Source organism: Phaenicophaeus curvirostris, chromosome 5, assembly GCF_032191515.1.
Source record: "Phaenicophaeus curvirostris isolate KB17595 chromosome 5, BPBGC_Pcur_1.0, whole genome shotgun sequence".
In the NCBI taxonomy this organism is placed as follows: domain Eukaryota; kingdom Metazoa; phylum Chordata; class Aves; order Cuculiformes; family Cuculidae; genus Phaenicophaeus; species Phaenicophaeus curvirostris.
Genome location: NC_091396.1, coordinates 4,252,793 through 4,271,717, shown reverse-complemented (window position 1 = coordinate 4,271,717; position 18,925 = coordinate 4,252,793). Strand labels below are relative to the sequence as shown.

The following is an 18,925-nucleotide window of genomic DNA, read 5'->3' as shown; positions in this document are numbered from 1 at the left end:
CTATTTCAAATGCTGCAGTACAAAGATAACGCCATCATAGTTCTCTCAGTTTCCCTAGCAGTTCCCCTTCTCCCCTCCCCGCAATGAAAAAATGAAAGGTCTCATGGTCTTACAGATTTTCTTTATGCTTATTTTGGCCTATTTGCAACCCAAATACATCATCATGCTATAAGACGGCTCTCTAAGACTCTTGGATCAATTAAAGGTAGCCCTATTCATTGCCAGTACAAACCTTTGCCTATTAACTCTTTCAAAGGGCATTTGTCATCGCAAAAAGCTATGAATGCTGTCTGGGTTCATTGATTAAAAAAAGGTATTGTTTTAAGGCTGCTGAATATCTTAATTAGTTGTAATCAGAGGGGAGCTTGTGTCTGTAAAGTGATACAGTTACCTTTCACCTACTTGCTTTATTTTCTGTGTTTTTAAAAGAAAAATTTCTCAAAAGTAATTTGTGTGTACTGTTTTTGAAGTATAAGAGGAGCAATCGAACTATAATTTATGACATTGTTTTATAAAGCCAAATATTTAATTTGGTAACCCAGAACATGTCTCATTGACCTACGATCATCTGAGAGAGAGTAAGCAGATCAACACTGCTCATTGCCAGTGATCATCCTCTCTTCTTCAGTTAGAAATCCAGTGCTGCATTCTGGAAATTAGAAATCCACCCCAATTCTGCAAGCACTTGCACGTGTGCTTAGCTTGAGCACATGAATTACCTGTTAATAGAGAGTATATACAGAACTATTTGGCAGATCAGGTTAGAGAACAGGGTAACATTTTTAAGAACAATAGTTCATTTACCGTGATTTTTGTCTCAGATGGTTTGAAGTTATTTACAAATGTCTAATTAAGCTCTGACAAATAGTTTTAGCTGGAAAAATGTCTTTTCTGCTGTCCCCTTAATCAAAAAAATTTCTTTCAGTCGTTAATAATACAAATCTGTTTCCTACTTAAAGAGAATCTGAGAATCATGGAATGGTTTGGGTTGGAAGGAACATTAAAGATCATCCAGTTCCAACCCCGTGCCATGGGCAGGGACACTTTTCACTGGCTCAAGGTGCTCAAAGCCTCATCCAACCTGGCCTTGAACACCTCCAAGGATGGGAGAGCCACGACATCTCTGGGCAACCTGTGCCAGTGCCTCACTGCCCTCACGGTAAAAAAATTCTTCATAATCTCTAATCTCAATTCCCCTTCTATCAGCTTAAAATTATACCCCATTTTCCCCTCCCTGCACTCCCTGATAAAGAGCCCCTCTCCAGCTTTCCTGTAGGCCCCCTTTCAAAAATTAAAATCAACCCATTTCCTAGCACTTTGTGAAATTTTTGGTTGTGTTTCTTGCTTTCTTGGTTTATTTTCCTGGGAAAACAAGATAGTTTGTTTCCCCTAGAATATTTTGTTCAAATCAGATGGTTATTTGTGTGCCTTTAATGGAAGCATTGGGGCATAGGGAACCCTGCCAGTCACCTGAATCAGTGGTGCATCAATACCTTGCATCATTTGACCCTTGTTCTCTGGAGATGTGTTTCCATAGAAGGTGATTTAGGGATATATGCTTTTCTTTCCATAGTTGTGCTAATATCTTCTTATATAAAGGAAAAAAAAGACTTGATAAAAAAATCTTACGCTGTCACAGTTGGTAGAAATCTGTGCTTTTGCACTAGAATGAGACACTAGATGCAGTGATAATTGTAAATATCATTTAATCTCTTTCATTACGTGAAAGAAAGTGAGCACAAACAGTGTCTTATATGGAGTGTCTTACACATATTTAGGAGGAAAAGTTTTTGGGAAATACCTGATCTAACCATGTATATCTAATGGCTGATGCAGCCTGGTCGTCTGGAAAGCAGGGCAATGCCACGTCTGGGAACCACCTGAGAAATTAATCCCTGCCAGTTGCACTCAACTGGTGGTTTTCTTGATGAATTTTATTACAGGAAACCCATACACGCACATGCCTGGATTCTCAAGGTAATATGGCAGAGCCATGTAAATGCAAGTGATGCTGCAGTCAGTCTCCTATCTTCTAGTGAATACATGTACTAAACAGTGGCTTGAAATTATGATATGTTTGTGAATACACATAGAACTCTTCTTTTTTCAGAAGCCAAGATGGTACAAGCACTTCCCTTGCAGGACAATGTTGTTATACACACCTAGATTCTGCTCGAAGTACTTCTTGTGAGTACTTCATCTCCTTATTTTAAAAACTTCTTTATTTTCACAAAAATGCTTCAAAACCCCTCACTCTGCCTTCAGTTGACTGTGTAGATAAAATTCTATTATTGTCTCTGATTCATAGATGGGGGAAAGCAGTCTGCTAAAGATTAAAATCCCAATTCAAGGAAATGCAAGGACTTAAGCATGTATTTTACTGTTCCTGTGGCATAAACTGAAAGTCCCTGGGTTGCTGTCAGAAGCAAAAATAGAATATACATTTGAGTTGCAGACAGTACCTCAGCACAATATTCCCTGCTGCAGTGTGTGGACATAAGATTTTTTTCTTTGTATGCTTGATAAAAATGTGATGCATAGCATGGTCATACAGGAGAAAGATTTATTTTTGTAGCTGGTTATTTAATTTGATGGTTTATATACTACAGTATTGAAACTTATTTTGGCGTGGAGATCAATGCAGTTCTAACCATTTTCTTTAGCCTTGTAGGTTTTTATTGAAGTGTGTGTGTCTTTTCTTTGGTCAAGTGCCTTGGAAATAAATTCAGGGAAATAAATAAGCACATTTCTACTGTAACTGTGATGCGCATATGTATTTATATATAATAGTATTGTGTGTCTAGCTCTATATAACATTTTTAGGTGTCTGTACAAGCAGGAGATTTATGAAGTGTGACTCATTTTTCCTTCTCCACACTGTTCCAGTGGAAGAGCTCAGTCTGCGATGAGAAAAACTAGTACATGTTATTAAGAATTCCGATAAAGTAGGCTGAATAAATTTGTTTTCTTTGTGAGGCTTAATCCTGTGTTGTATTGGCTTCTTGGACATGGCTAATTTATTTGGAATTCCATTCTGTTCCCGACAGCATTCCTGATTAGCAGTTTGATCACCCGGAGCAAAGTTACATACCAGCTTTCAACTCTTGTAATCTAGCAGTGTAATTTTTTCAAATGGACTCTTTTCTTTCCTTCTTTGCCACAGCTCTCCTTCTTTTTGTCTGCAGAGACTTTAAAAATAAGCAGGATAACCTGTTAAGAGAATGAAAAACTTGTTCAAAATACAATATACTTTGCTGAATGCCTGACTTGGGTCTGGTCACAAAGCCTCTGATGCAAATATCAGACTGGAATATGGAAACTTCCAAAATCATAGATAGTCAGATCAGCCTGAGTTTATTGTAAATCTGGTGTTCTGTGGCCATCAGAAACAAGACTTAAGAAAGCAAACCTTTAAGGAGACAAAGCCAAAGCACAAAGTCTAAGCCATGTAATCCCACACCATTTTTTTTTTAATTTAGTGTGATAATGGTAGGTCTGATAATTCATTATTAATCACATGGCTTTAAATAAATTTAAGAATTTTTCTTTAGTTACACATATACTTAACAAGAATATAGTTGAATGTAATCATCTTTTTGATCATCTTTCTTCAAAGTTTCCTAAATGCTGTTCATTTCTAAGTAAAAAGTTATTAGAAATATTTCAAATATACCTTTCACATACTTTTAAAAAGAAAAATAAGGTTCAGAGCAGTGTGAGCTTATAAAACTTATCAAGCATAACATTTTTTTCAATAATTGCTTTTTATGGGTGGTGTGATACCATCTTTGACTTCTTTTCTTGGTCTGTAGTTTGCCAAATCACATTTTGCTTATGGTAGATTTTAGAAACTTTATCCTTTGCTTTAACTTTCCTTTAGTAGTCGAGTTAGTCATATATTGGCCCTTAAATGGAAACTGGAGTTGTGTCATGGTTTAATTCCATCAATACTGACCCATGGTGTCAAAACATATGATGACCAGGAAAAACAAATTTAATTGTAAACCAGATGTAGGTTTTGATCTGATCTCTTTTTAGGCTGAGTACGGAGGAGCATCATCGGAGTGAAACTAGAGGAAACGTAGCATAGAATCATAGAACTGGGTTGAAAGGGACCTTAAGGATCATCTAGTTCTAACCTCCCTGCCATGGGCAGGGACACCTCCCACTGGATCAGGGTACTCCAAGACCCATCCAGCCTGTCCTTGAACACCTCCAGGGATGGGGCAGCCACAACTCCTCTGGGCAACCTGTGCCAGTGCCTCAGCACTCTCCTAGTGAAGGAATTCTTCCTTGTGTCTAGTCTAAATCTGCCCCTCTCCAGTTTATAGACCCTCATCCAATCACTACAAGTCTTTGTGAGCAGTCCCTCCCCAGCTTTCTTGTAGCCCCTTGAGGTACTGGAAGGTCACTATAAGGTCTCGTCGGAGCCTTCTCTTCTCCAAGACAAACAACCCCAACTCTCTCAGCCTGTCCTCATACGGGAGGTTCTCCAGCTCTCTGGTCATCTTTGTAGCCTCCTCTGGACCTGTTCCAACAGCTCCATCTCCTTCTGATGTTGAGGATTCCAGAACTAGACACAGGACTCCAGATAAATTCTCACAAGAGAGGAATAGAGGGGCAGCTTCCTTCCAAAATGGTTTTTAATCTGCTAAAGACAGGTAGTTACAGGTGAGAGGGAACTGAGTTTTCCATTCTGTGACATTTCTTAAGGTCTCAGTCTGGTTTTGTACACAGTGATAAGGAAGAAAAGTTTTTAAATCATGAGGGACTTGGTGACAGCCCAAAGATAGATGACCACAGCACTTGTCAAAAACTCAAGCTGTGGGTTTATGCATGAGTGCCTTGACTGTATAATGCTTTGAAGGGCTTCGTTTGTCTTTCTGTTTTGCTCTGATCTTGAATTTGATGGATCTGAACAGCAGCTCTTGACAAATATTGCGTTAAAGCTGGAGCACATTTGGCCAGATATCTAGTTTTGAAAAATGGGCATTTCAGTTGAAACGCTGTTTTGTCAGAAATAATCGTAATAAAATTCTCTACTAGATTGATGTGAATTCTATGAGTTCAATGAACAAAAAAAAACCCCATTCCCTGATGGAAGGAGAACACTGAGAAAGGATGGTTTAGGGCTAGGTACATTATGTCTGATTGATTTCAGTGGTAATTCCTTAATTTCCCTAGCAAAAATCCAGAAGTTTTTTCCAACCAGAAAATGACACATCTAAGCAAGTGTGAAGACTTAGTTTATGTGTTGGGTGTCTAACCACTAAAGAAGGAAGTGGACATAATTAGTTCCTGATAACAAACTATTTTGAACATTGTAACATCAGTTTCAAGTATCTGTGCTCGGCTTTTGTTTCTTGAGTGACTAAATCTTTTTGTATTTTTATGTTTGTTCACCATTGGGCATTTTGGATATTACTAATCCTTTAATTAACTGATGTGATTAAATATCATGGCATACATGCTGTCTCTTCTCCTACTTCTTGATCATGTTCTGATCACACTTCAAGCAAGAAATTCAGGGAAGCAAGTGCTGAGGCTTGCAGCGTGCAGCAGCACATGGAGGGGATAATGGCGTGACAGCTGAGAAGGTCTCATCAAGTGTTTTCTAAAATACAAATCTCTTCAGTTTATCACTTCTAAGGCTGATTTCTAAGATTTTGTTTAATTTCCTCCTAGCCCTTCCCCTTAGTTTTTATTATTGTTTCCTATGACCTGTGCTCTTTTGCTTTTAAATCTCACTTTTGACTGTGAGGCCTTTGATGATGAGCTAGAGTTTTACCAAGTCTTTATTTTTATGGACGCTGAAATTGTTCTTAAGAGAAGAAATGCATAATAAATGAAGTATCTTAGTTCTGTCCTTGTTTTTCTTGGTCATGGAAATGGGCATATTGAAGTGACTGTAGTGGGAGGAGTATGTTTGCTGGGGATTTTCCAGTAGAAAACCAGTGGGGCAGGTGTTTGCTTTCCTTTGACTCAATGCAACATTGAATGATCTTGATATGGATATGTTGTCACAAGTTATTTGAAGCAGGAATTGACTTTGAATGTCAGATTTTGTCCTCTAAAGCTATGAACACCTCGATCTGGCTCTTTTTAAGTGGTATTTTGTTTTCAGTGTGCCATAGAATGCTTGTTCAGGAGATTTCACGTATGTAAAGTGGAGCAAGGTGCCTTTTTGACTCTGATAACTTTAAAAGGCGCATGATTCTGATAGATAAGTGCTGATCTTGACTTTTTCTTTTTTTTTCTTAACAACAAACCGGGGACTTCTTAGCCACGTCTACACCTGCAACTCCTCACTGTTTTCTTTTGTAGATATCCTACTTTTTGAATGTGCAGTAAATACCGTAAGTTAAATATTCTATTTTTCAATTTGAGTTTGTGTTTTGAGATATATTTCAAACTGATGATAGCAGTGGATGTTTTATGATTATTGTTGTATTGCCTGCTTTGTTGCTTGTAAATTCACTTGATGTTTTAAAATTTTAGGATTGTAGTGATGTTTTAGGAGATAGACTGCTTTATAATTGGAACTGGAAAATTAGAGGTGAGATCTCTTGTCTTACATTTTGAAGGTCAACAAGAATGCATAGTGCGTACTATTTTTCATGCTAAACTACTGTTCAATGAGTGCTGATTACCAGGACAATAAATTATGTGAAAATTTCAAAGCAAAATATGGAATTTGTCTTGGAAGTAGTTTCAAATTAGGGGATTTTAATGAATATTTATAGCAGAAAAGGATAATAATGGTGGTTATGCAATGAAAACACATGTTAGTAATAAAATATCACCCGTCAGGAATACTATTCTATCATACCATTGTTCTCTAGAGAGATGATTAGTTGAAAAGGTATTTTAACAAAATAATGTCTAAAGAGAGGGGATGCTTTTCTGTGTAATACAGTATACATTCTTCGAAAAGGCAAATAATTAAAAATGGTGCAAGGCATTAGGAACATCTGTTGTGTGAAAAAGTATATTTGGGAAAATCCAAATAATAGTTATCAGTATATAGGCTTTAAATAGACCTTTTTCTCATTCAGTCTCAAAATACTTTTCAAAGGAGGGAAGAACAGCTATCCATATTAAATTGCATTTTCTAAAATCTGACCATACCACGTTTTCATCTGGCACGTAGATTTGCCCTCCTTATGCCGTGCCATTAATTTTCTGTGGGAGGAAATCTGCCCCAAGAAGTGAAATCTAAGCAGGAATGCACTATCCTTCCATCTTCAGCAACTGAAATGCAGTATTCCTTTGTGTGAATAAATGTAGTACCTATGAAGACTGCCAAGTTGACAGCCGTGGCATGCAGAGCCATAGAACTGCTATTGACCAGGCAGCCGTTGTGGAAGCTTACCCGGCTTTATATAAGCCTGTCCCAAGCAGAACCTAGTGCCAGCAAGGGTTGTGCGGTTTCTGTTTTGGCTTTGACACCTCTCGGGGAATGCTGGAGATGGCATCGCTGAGAACCACTTGTGAGACCAGTGAGGAGGCACCTGTTCACTTGGCACTGGAATGAACCACCAATTCATTCCTCATGTACCCTTAAATAATCACGGGGCTTCTCACCGCTAACAGATTGAACTGGAGCTGATGGCCAAGGCACAGGATGTGCTGTATTACATGACAGTCCCATTAGCTACTATTGAAATCAGGAAAATCCTTCTGGTCATTTTCAGCAATCCTGACAGTATGGACAGCAGGATTGCACCAGGATAAAGGAAGATGTCACAAAAGATGCACTTTCAAGTACCGCAGTCACATCCATTCAGAGGCAACATTTACAGATATGTTCTTTTCCAAAAAAAAAAAAAAGGCAAATACCATTGCCTCAACCAATAAATTAATTTACAGCCACAAAACGAGCCAATTTCCCAGCTTATTATGTAATATAGAGACCCTGACTCTGGACTTACAGTGGTGGCATTGTAGCAGATAGACCCACTGAACAATTTGTCAAAGTGTTTTTCCTGCTTAAAACCCTTTCAGATGAGAGGAAGATTTCCTTTCTTCTCATTTGTGTGGATGTAGGTCTCTTAAAAAAACAGTTTAGGGAAACAGCTGTCAGGAATGGCGTAGCTGATCTTGCTTTAGGGCAAGCTGTTGGACTTTTTGGGTTCCTTTCATCCTTTTACCTGTTTCTGGAGGTGACCTAGTAACATATATACGTATGTATATTTGTATGTATATGTATGTATATTTGTATGTGCATTTTTTCACCAAAATCTTTACTAGTTGAAAGGATTATTCCCTTTAAACTCAGCATCTTTTGTAGGTATGAAAAGACACACATTGTTTGGTGCACCTCTGCAAAGATTCCTTCTTAATCCTGATTGTTTGTACTCATCCCTTGGTTGAGCCTTCATGTGCAGAGGAATTTGAGTTGATTCACATTCCTTCATAAATGTACATAGGGTAATACACCAGACTTTTTTTCCTTTCAAGCAATCTGATCAGTTCTGACACTTTCCAATTCCATTAAAAAAATCCCTGTAGTAGTTAAGAACACCCATTAGTGGGAACAAACTCCTGAAACCCCTTAAAGTGTTTGCTTTGCCATGCCATTTAACTGTTTACAAAGCCTGAACCTTTGCTCCTGATACACGGTCAATAAAAGGGCATAGACTATTTTTTAATTGTAATGTAAATGTATTTGTGTTGTCCTTGTAGAAGGCAACATGTTGATTATCATGAGGTTACCCCAATCAGGACAAATCTGACCAGAAAATGGTATTGTAAGAGAATACTGATACTCAGTATTTTAGCATGCTGTTTGGTTTAATCCAGAGTTTCGAAAATCAGGGAAATAGTCCTGACCCTGTGTTACTGCTTGGACCTTGTCTGAGTAATTTTACTTGCTGCTTATTCTTCACCTTTTTGCCTTCACATCTCCATTTGTCCAGGTCTAGTTGCTGAAGTGCAGACCCAGGCAAGGTTTTACTCAAACATCTATAAAAGTTCCTTGTTTTCTTCTTGAACCGGGCCCTAGAGCTTGTACTTGTTCTAGCAGGGACTTGGCTTCACTGGGGAACTCAAGGTGTTACTGTACGTTTTCCGATTTTAAAGGAAAAATAATGTAAAATTCACAGAGCTTTAAGTCTCCGAATCAGGCTTTAATTTCTTTTTAGATGGAAAGTGTGGTTTCTGGAGAAAGGAGCTTACTAGTTGAGCAAGTTCAAAAAGATCTTGGCAGTTCCAGTAATTACTCATTTCATCAATCCATCTATATTTAAAGTGAGCTAAACAGAGTTCTTTCCTATAATGCCTACTTCAAATAATGCTGCTTTACATTTGGAGAGCCAAATAAGGAAATAGAACATAATCTTCCAGGAGTTTCTTTGCCTTTTAGTTCATATAGCTCAGAGACTTGCTGTAACAAGGGCCCTTCTTTCTGTGAAACCTGTTTAATGTATTTGACTAAACAAACTATTACCTAAAGAAAAGCAAGACCATTTTTTTGTGTGTGCCTTGCTCTAGCATTGGCTCTTGAGGACATTTCTGCATTTGTCAATGTACTAAATAAGCGATGCATTTTGGACAGCTTCTATGTTCTGATTTGTTTTGTTGTGCTTTTTTTTTCCCTCCCCCTCCCTCCCCTTCTTCCCCTTTTAATTTGTCTAGGAAAAAAAAAGCTTCTCCAGTGTTGTTTCCTGCAAAGACCATTCTTAAGAGCTCGTTGGACAGCGCAGGGCTCTTGAAGTGATAGCTAATTGGTGAAAGAAAGGCCCTGATTGTCTTCAGGGAGCTGGAAAGTGCTGCGTGTGCTGCTGAAAGGGACTAGGGAGAAGGTGCCTGGTTTCGCTGAGCAGCTGCTGCTGGAGATGTTTGGAGATTACATCAGCATTGGAAAAAAGGGGGAAAAAAAAAAAAAGAAGTCCAACTTCACAGAGACGGAGTTTATGGAGTTTTTTCCCCCTTCCAAAGGTCTTCTGACAATACTGTCATTGTCAATATAAGAGTTGTTAATTCTTTATGAATAGCACATGGGGCCTCTTGACTAACTAGTACGTTACATGTCCCAAATCTGTCAGCTGGACTCCTCTCACATGCTAGTGAGATCACTTTGATTGGAATGTTACAGGAATTGCCGGGCTGGCTGTGCAGAACTGAATGCTGCATTATATAATTAGATCTCCCAGAGTAAATTTTTTTTTCTTTTTGTATTACTTCATTATTCTAGCTTAAACATGGAATCAGCCCTTTTGATGATTTTACTGGTTGTAATTATATTAATACGATTCATTTTGTGGTCCTGTCTTAGTGCTTATATAGATTATAAACTGTCCCGAAGGTTTCCTGACACAAGAAGAAAGGACTAAGAGACTTCAAAAAGCTTGTTCAGAGTTGAATTGATAATGGGGAGAACTGGATAAGGTAAATGGATCTACAGCAGATATTTACCTGGGGATCTGATGAGAAAGAAATGACCTGTTGAGACAGCAACTGAGTGAAGATTCTTCAGAAAGCCTCATGCTGACAGAGGGGCTAAAAACAATGACAACTGATTGAGTCAAATGACTTCCTATCAAACCTGGGCATGAATTGAACAGACTTATGGAGTTCTGCCAATTAAATGATCTGGACAAGCTGGAAGGAATCCTATTGCTGGGCTAGTGACCCGGTCTTGATATGTGAAATGTGATGGCGAGCTGCCTGCTGGACTAACTGCTGGTCTTTGCGTTAAGATGTCAGTTCCACAGTCTGCCTGGATGCAACGACTGACTGTGCCTGAATGAAGCTGAAGGTTGCTGGCTGAGCTCAGCATCCACGTGTTGTGCTGTGGACTTACAGGAGTGGATTTTTACCTGGCTGGCTGATATTTGTTACCAAATTCCTTGTGGTTCCACCTGGTCAGTCATCTCTGAAACTGGGTGAATGATTTTAACTGATGATAAACTGCTGAATGTTCACATTTCTTATCAAGCAGTATAGGAGTACCAGAATGAGTTGGACGCCACTGGAGTAGTTTGTTCTATGAAAAACAGACCTGTGCTGCAGAGATTGTCTGATGGACTCTAGCTGTGCTTCAGCAGCACTAGGGATTGTGTGTGGAGTAACACTTAACAGTGTATTATGTGGTGAGTTTTGACTCCTAAGCCCTGCCAAGCACCTTTATTTCTAGCCTTTAATAAGGACCTTACTAGGACACTGAAGGACACCAAGATCATAGTGACTTAGAATTTTTTGATTAACTCATCTTGCAAATGAGAGAAATGGTTCCAAGTGAACCACTGGCTTTCAAACAGATGTTATACTAAGACAAACAGCCAAAAATCTTACTGCATACACAGCTCAATTTAACATGCACTTTCAAGAACTCATTTTTTCTACAGTAAAAGTAGAAAAATGGCATTGCCTTGTCTGGGAAATGCAGTGTCTTTGCCCCAATCACCTTTAAAAAAAAAAAGAAGTCCTTTTTGGGTTGATAATTTTCTGTGTGATGTGAAAGAGGAAGTTACCACTTCACAAACTGGCTTCTGTCTCTCTTGATAGCTCATATGATTAGTGTTCAGCCTAGGCAAAAACCTACAGCATTCCCATGAGTTCCTGTCCCATTCATGACTCTCACAATCCTACAGACTTGTGTCATTAGTAACTGTTAATCAACTCTCACCACTTTGTCTTTTGAAGCCTCCTAAAATTCAGACGTGAGAGCTGGTACATGTTTATGTGTTACTCTGCACTGGTGAGACTGCACCTCGAATCCTGTGTTCAGTTCTGGGCCCCTCACCACAAGAAGGATGTTGAGGCTCTGGAGTGAGTCCAGAGAAGAGCAACAAAGCTGGTGAGGGGGCTGGAGAACAGGCCTTATGAGGAGCAGCTGAGAGAGCTGGGGGTGTTTAGCCTTGAGAAGAGGAGGCTGAGGGGTGACCTCATTGCTCTCTACAACTACCTGAAAGGAGGTTGTGGAGAGGAGGGAGCTGGCCTCTTCTCCCAAGTGACAGGGGACAGGAAAGAGGGAATGGCCTCAAGCTCTGCCAGGGGAGGTTCAGGTTTGACATCAGGAAAAAATTCTTCACTGAAAGGGTCATTAGGCAATGGAACGGTCTGCCCAGGGAGGTGGTTGACTCGCCTTCCCTGGAGGTGTTTAAGGTGCAGGTGGATGAGGTGCTGAGGGGCATGGTTTAGAGATTGGTGGGAATGGTTGGACTCGATGATCTGGTGGGTCTCTTCCAACCTGATGATTCTATGATTCTGTGCTGTGGAACGGGGTAATTGTTTGATCATTGATTTCAGCCTCAGATTTTATTTATGGTGGATGACCAATCTACAAAACAGCCTGAAGTGCCTGGAGATGCATGTCATTGACTTGAAATCTAGCCAGGTGACAATAAATTCAATATAGATGTAACTGCCCGCCCAATCCTTTTCTGAGATTCTTAATTTTAATGATGATTCTGTCCCTTTTTAATTTGTTTTCCAACACCAGCAGACTGCAATGGGAAAGTGAAAAGTTGTCTACTTGGTGTGCAGACATGCCTTTGAAAATACGTAACTGGAAAAATAGGCACAGTGGTCCACTTCTCTTCTTTCAGTTAATCATCACTATTCCTAGCTGTTTTATACAAAACAAAGCTTGCAGATAAATTGATAGTACCTTTAAGAAACGAGTCTTCTAATTCTTGATTTCAGTTATGTTGAAATTCTATTTGACAATGTCATGTTCATTGTTTAAAGATGCGGATGTAATCAGAAATGGTACAGGTGAAGCCGTGGCTTAATGCCTCTAGTGTTTGGTGTGACATGGAACTGGCTCTGGTATCCCTTTAGAGCGGCATCGTAAGTTTTCCGTGGAAATCAGAAGCGTGATCTTGTTATGGACATACTCATACACAGGCCAAATTTTCACTGACCTCCATGGCATGGTTAGTAGAGAATCATTAGAACATTGTCATGCTTGAGATGTCATAACGATTCCCCTTACTGACTAAGGGAAAAATAGCTTGTTCTAGGTGAACTTACTGATTAGTAGACTTAGTGAATAGTAGCAGTTTATCCTGTTGACAACCCCTGTCCCAGTGCAGCACTGGCCAGACATGGGGAACATTCTGCCAGTGGGCTGGTTCTCTTGGTATTTGTCTATTTAGATCATTTGATGTGGGCCTTCTGTGAATTACTTGAATGTCACTCTTATTATGAGAGTAGTTTGGCCAATATTTGGCATAATATTGCTCTGCATCTTACAAGGTCAACCTGGACAGAATCCTAAGGAGTTTATTAGAAACCTGAAGTTTTGAGTCCCATTTAATTCATTTAATAAAAATAACTATATTTTGACTGAAGAATTCATTGGGATCATGTTACCTATTGAACTCCTAAAGCATTAAAAGTCATTTTAATAGCATCTTGGTTATTTTTTGTTGATTCATGCTATTTTTATCTAGTACTGTAGGACCTTTTCGACATGGGAGGCCTTCCTGTTTCTTCTGTCATTACAAAATTAGAGGTATCATTCTTTCATGAGTGCAAAGTATGAAGGAAAAGTGAATCTTCCTCCTTATTCCCATAGGCATTTGCCCTTTACCTTGTAATAAAATATAGGTCCTTTAAGTGACAGTCTGGTAGGATAGGGAAATGTCTACTGATGTTTCCTGGTGTGAATGCTGTGCTGAGATGTTTGAATTAGGAGAAAGAACGCTGGCTCTGGAGCTGAAAGAAATATGGCTCTATTTGCTCTAGTCTGTGTCAAAGCATCTTGACTAATCTTGGGACTAAAACCACGTCTCTGCTGGACTGAGCCATGGTGATAACACAGTGGGGCTGACTGTGCTTTGGTTGGTGTTGCCCTCTAGTCATTACAGATTGTACGTGTGAGCCTCTACACTGAGTAACAGCATCCCTGGGTTATGCCTGGACCCCATTCTCAGATAGCAAGGAACAGAGATGATTTTGGAAGCATTCCTTGAGGCTCTATAACAGCTGGAGGGTTCTTCTCTTTACTCCTCAAACCAGGGAGGCCAGCTCATCTGGAGTGTGGAGAGCCTCTGCTGCTGGTAGGCAGCATCGTATTATTCCTAAGAGTTGGGCTGTAGAGTCAGAATCCAAACCAGGGTTGTTCTGTTGATCTGGAGAGAGCTCATCTGGAGCCAGGTTCTTACCTACCTTCTGCTTGAAGAAGCCACAATGAAGGCCAAAGTTATTTTTCACCTTTTAACCCTGCTTGTGCTTGAAGTACCCCTAAAGAGCTCTTCTGGCATCTGAAAGCCCATGATATCTTAATGCTCATTAGGAATTTTGTCGCGAATGGGTTGGTTTAATCCTTTTATACTCTGATTTAATCATATTTTTTTCCTTCAAGAAAAACTAATATAAAGATAAAATTGTAAAAAGTAATTTAATTTTTTAAGGTAAAAGTTAGATTGTACCTGTGCTTAGAAGTTACTTTCTGTTTACTGCATGGAGTGCAGACAAAGAAAAATATCGGGGGATAAGTGCTTTATTTCAAGTAGTTTTAGCTTATGTCAGGTCCATCTTGAAGCTCGTAGTTCAAAAGGAATTTGAATGGGGTTGACTTGAAGTCACTTTGGAGCCTTTTAAAATTAATTCAGTTTCATGCAGGGATTTTGAAAAATGCATAAAACCCACTGATTTTGTTTATGTTTAAGGATGTTTTTTAAAAAAAGCACGTGATTAATGGCAGTTTTGAGCTATGGAGAGTATAAATGAAGATGGCAATATGGAGCCCCCTGTCAAGACATGGAACAAAGGTATATGCAAAGAAATAGAAAAATAATAGCTCAATTCTGTGATGATATTAAAATATTTTTAATGTGAAATTAAATATATTTTGTATACATAGAATAAAACCCACTATATACAAAGATATTCTGTGTGCATTTATTAATTTATATTTTTCATATGCTAAACAGTGACCAAAATTACCATGGAATCCATTGGAAAGAATACCCACTTTTTGCTTCAGGGCAATGTCCCAAAGCATGTGTAAGATACGGTTAAGTTCTGTTCTGATTTATATTTGCAAAATCAAATGTTTTGTGACTGTTACTCATGAAAATTTTCCTTTGTGTGAAATTATTGCTCTCCTTATTGCTCTCTACAACTACCTGAAGGGAGGTTGTGGAGAGGAGGGAGCTGGGCTCTTCTCCCAAGTGACAGGGGACAGGACAAGAGGGCAAGAGGACAGGACTCAAGCTCCGCCAGGGGAGGTTCAGGCTGGACATTGGGAAAAAATTCTTCACAGAAAGGTTCATTAGGCAATGGAACGGTCTGCCCAGGGAGGTGGTTGAGTCACCTTCCCTGGAGGTGTTTAAGGTGCGGGTGGATGAGGTACTGAAGGGCATGGTTTAGAGATTGGTGGGAATGATTGGACTCGATGATCTGGTGGGTCTCTTCCAACCTGGTGATTCTATGATTCTATGAAATTACACCTTGATTTTTTTTCCCTTATCTGGTTGTGTATATATGTATATAAAGTACATTTATACAATCATAGAATCCTAGAATGGTTTGAGTTGGATGGGACCTTTAAGATCATCCAATTTCAAACCCCTTACCATTTGCAGGGTCACGTCCCACTAGATCAGGCTGCCCAAGGTCCCATCCAACCTGGCCTTTCGCACCTTGGGAACGTTATTACAGCTTCCGGGTCTGAATTTCCTCCTCCACATTATCAGTTTTATAATGAAGATCTGGCTTACAGGTGACATTAAGGTCAGTTTATAAACATTGTAGGGGGTTTATGAACTTTTGCTGCACACACCTGGCAGTAAGTGCATACAGAAATGGGTGTAGGTGTGTGTAGAGGTACATACACACCTATATTTTTGTACAGGAATGTTAATGTTTTAATATAGTAACAGCCCTTCCTTCTTTAAACTGCTTGAACTTGTGAAGTTCTGAAAGAAAAATGTCAGACTTAGCTGCTTAACTGACTGAAGTTGCAGAATGTCATTTGCACTGTTGTGTGGTAGGATTGTGTTAGTTTATGGTGACTGTTTTCCCAGTAGCAATGATACCAGTATAACCAAGTTTCCTCTCAAACTAAATACCAGTGTTCAAGTTCCACAACAGTTTGGGTTTTTTATTTCTGGCCAGGGCTCAAAATCTTTCTGAGCTGTGAAAGCTCAATTAATTATAAATATCTGGAGTGTGGTGTCCAGTTCTGGAATCCTCAGCATAAGAAGGATACGGAGCTGTTGGAAAGGGTCTAGAGGAGGGTTACAAATATGATCAGAGGCACCTCCCATACAAGGACAGGCTGAGAGAGTCGGGGTTATTCAGCCAGGAGAAGAAAAGGCTCCGAGGAGACCTTATAGTGACCTTCCATTACCTGAAAGGGGACTACAAGAAAGCTGTGGAAGGACTGTTTGTAGTGATAGGATGAGAGGCAATGAATATCAACTGGAGAGGGACAGATTTAGGCTAAACATAAGCAAGAATTTCTTCACTATTAGAGTGGTGAGGCACTGGCACAGTTGCCCAGGGAAGTTGTGGCTGCTCCATCCCTAGAGATGTTCAAGGCCAGGTTGGATGGGGCCTTTGGCAGCCTGATCGGGTGGGAGGTGTCCCTGCCCATGGCAGGGGGGTTGGAACTGGATGATCTTTAAGATCCCTTCCAACCCAGTGATTCTTTGATTCTGTCCTATCGTCTGCAACTATCATTGCTGTAACATGGAAAAAGATGGATGGCATTATGATATGGAGAACTAATTACAGATAAGCTGGTGATTTGATGAGCGTGTAGTTATATTTATTCATTAAGATAATTTTATAATTTTATTTTGCAGTGCTGTTACAATGGCATCCACTTAATTACCGTCAAACCGCGTAAACCAAACTGCGGTAGGAGTCCCTTAAATGGATCTGGCAATGCAACAGGTGGTCTCATTACTGTAGGTAGGTCCATTACGACAGACTTCAGAGTGGAGAAGCTGAAGACACAAACAATTATGTTGACTCTTGCAGAAGGAAACTGAACAGCTGGAGGCCCAGTGTGTTGTCTGCCAACTGTTTACAATGAACTACCACGTTGTAAACTGAGGCACAGGGGAAATCTTGAAACCCACATATTCTATTGCCCGGCCATAGGGAGCAGAGAAGTATTGTTAGCATCTTTCCCTCAGGATTCACGCAGGCATCAAATTAGTGGACAATGAAATAGCAGCAGTCTTGTCTTGGTTATGGTAGCAGAAACTCAATGTTACTTCATAAAGTGCGGTTGTTTTATGCTTGGTTGTCACCAAAGAAGGTGACGGTATAGGGTGGCCTTTGGACTCTCAGTTCAGGCATGGCTGGTAACAGCATTTGTTACTAAGGTTTCCAGGCACTTCCAGTCCTAAAGCCTTATTTTCAGCTGTTCACAACTTTCTCAAAGTAGCTTTTCAAACTAAATTTTTCCGTGTTGCACTGGGTGTCTGCCTTGGGCTGAATTATCTTCAGAAATTTTCAGCCAGAACAGCTTAGCGTCTTCCAAGAACAAGACTATAGAAAAATATGTTGTTTTATCCATGCTAAAAATTATTGGCAATATTTTTCTCTGAAAAGACGTAGTTGTCCCATCCTGGGAGATGATACTCCCCCTCCCAGTCTACTAGTTATAAATATACAGGAAATCCTGTATAGTTATTTAATTATGTAACTACCTACTTCAAATTAAAGGGGAAGGCTGAATCTGGTGTGGGGCAACAAGGATAAGAGAATTGCCAGGAAAAAAAGGTTTTAGGTAGAGAGGGAAAGTGGGCCATGAATAGCTGGTGAAAATTGAGCTGGGCAGTGCCCTGCAGGAGGACTCGTACTATGAGTGAATGACAGAGGTGAAGAGGGTGGACAGGAGCTGCTGAGTTGATGGTGAGAGCCAAGGGCTCTTCAGGCAAAGGGACTGGGGCAGACAAATAGCAAGATACGAGGAAGAGATTAGGGGAGGCTGCGTGTACAGATCTGATAAGGAACAGCATGGAGATCTGGATAGAACCAGGAAATGATGCTCAAGTGAGAACTGCTGGTGAGGACGTGGACTCTGTGACTGGAGACAGGAGCTGAAAGCAAAACTTGCATGGAAGTGAAAGAGTGATTCACTGAACATCAGGCTGAGGAAGGAGACAGACTGGATTAAATTTGGGCTCGATGATCTGAGAGGTCTTTTCCAACCTAGTGGTTCTATGAAATTAGGATAGTCTGGGCTAGCAGACAGGACAAAAGTGGTGCCTGAAATATATGACAGGGCTTAAACTGGAAGGCTAAGACTTATTGAGCAAAGTGATTTACCTGGAACTAGAAGTTTAGGGAACTGTCAAAGGAATAAGAGATGGATAAAATGTCTACTGGACCCCTCTCCTTTTAAAATATTGATATACATCCTGGGACTCAAGCTTCAATGCTTTTTGGCTGTCAGTGAATTTCTGTGAAACTTTACTGTAAAAACTATCTCTGTCCCATCTACCACTCATCCTTCTGCATAAAGTACTCTGGATTTGTATAATCCAGTTTTGTTGGTGAAACACAGATGTCAGTGTAGCATTGCATGCTGAACATCTACAGGGCCAAATAAATAGGATGTAACAAAGTTGAGCACTGAAATTAAGACAGTGATAGAATTCAGGCTTTATGTGCAATTTTTCTTCTGCTCCACGCTTATTCTGATACAGTCAGTCTCAAACTGCACTTTTCCACAGTTTCTTTTGCTCATTAATTGCACAGGATGAAATTCTCTGGGACTGAAACTTGCAGGAACAATGTTCTGAATGTTCCAGAAATGGAAATATGGAGTGTGAAAGACAGAGCTTGTAGGAAGACTAAAATTTTGAGTGCAGTGATGAGGAAATTAATTCTGTCTTTGGTTGTCAATTAATTCTTAATGGAATCACTTAGAGATGTGTTTTCTTTGCTTTTTGGCTGCCTACCTGGAGATCTTGGGTCTGATTTGCTTGTGTGCCAAGCACTAGCAGCTGCA

General features: G+C 39.8%; 1 protein-coding gene across 1 annotated transcript; it reads left to right on the top strand.

Annotated features, from left to right (window-relative positions):
* The first annotated feature begins 8,232 nt into the window (after positions 1 to 8,232).
* SMIM38 (small integral membrane protein 38) lies at positions 8,233 to 10,620 on the top strand. Its single transcript, XM_069857426.1, has one exon. It carries the CDS (start codon positions 10,203 to 10,205, stop codon positions 10,332 to 10,334), a length of 132 nt encoding a protein of 43 aa, XP_069713527.1. The 5' UTR covers positions 8,233 to 10,202; the 3' UTR covers positions 10,335 to 10,620.
* Positions 10,621 to 18,925: the final 8,305 nt, after the last annotated feature.

What these genes read in the sequence shown, in the direction of transcription:
- SMIM38 (XM_069857426.1), top strand. Translation starts at nt 10,203, where the DNA reads ATGGAATCAGCCCTTTTGATGATTTTACTGGTTGTAATTATATTAATA.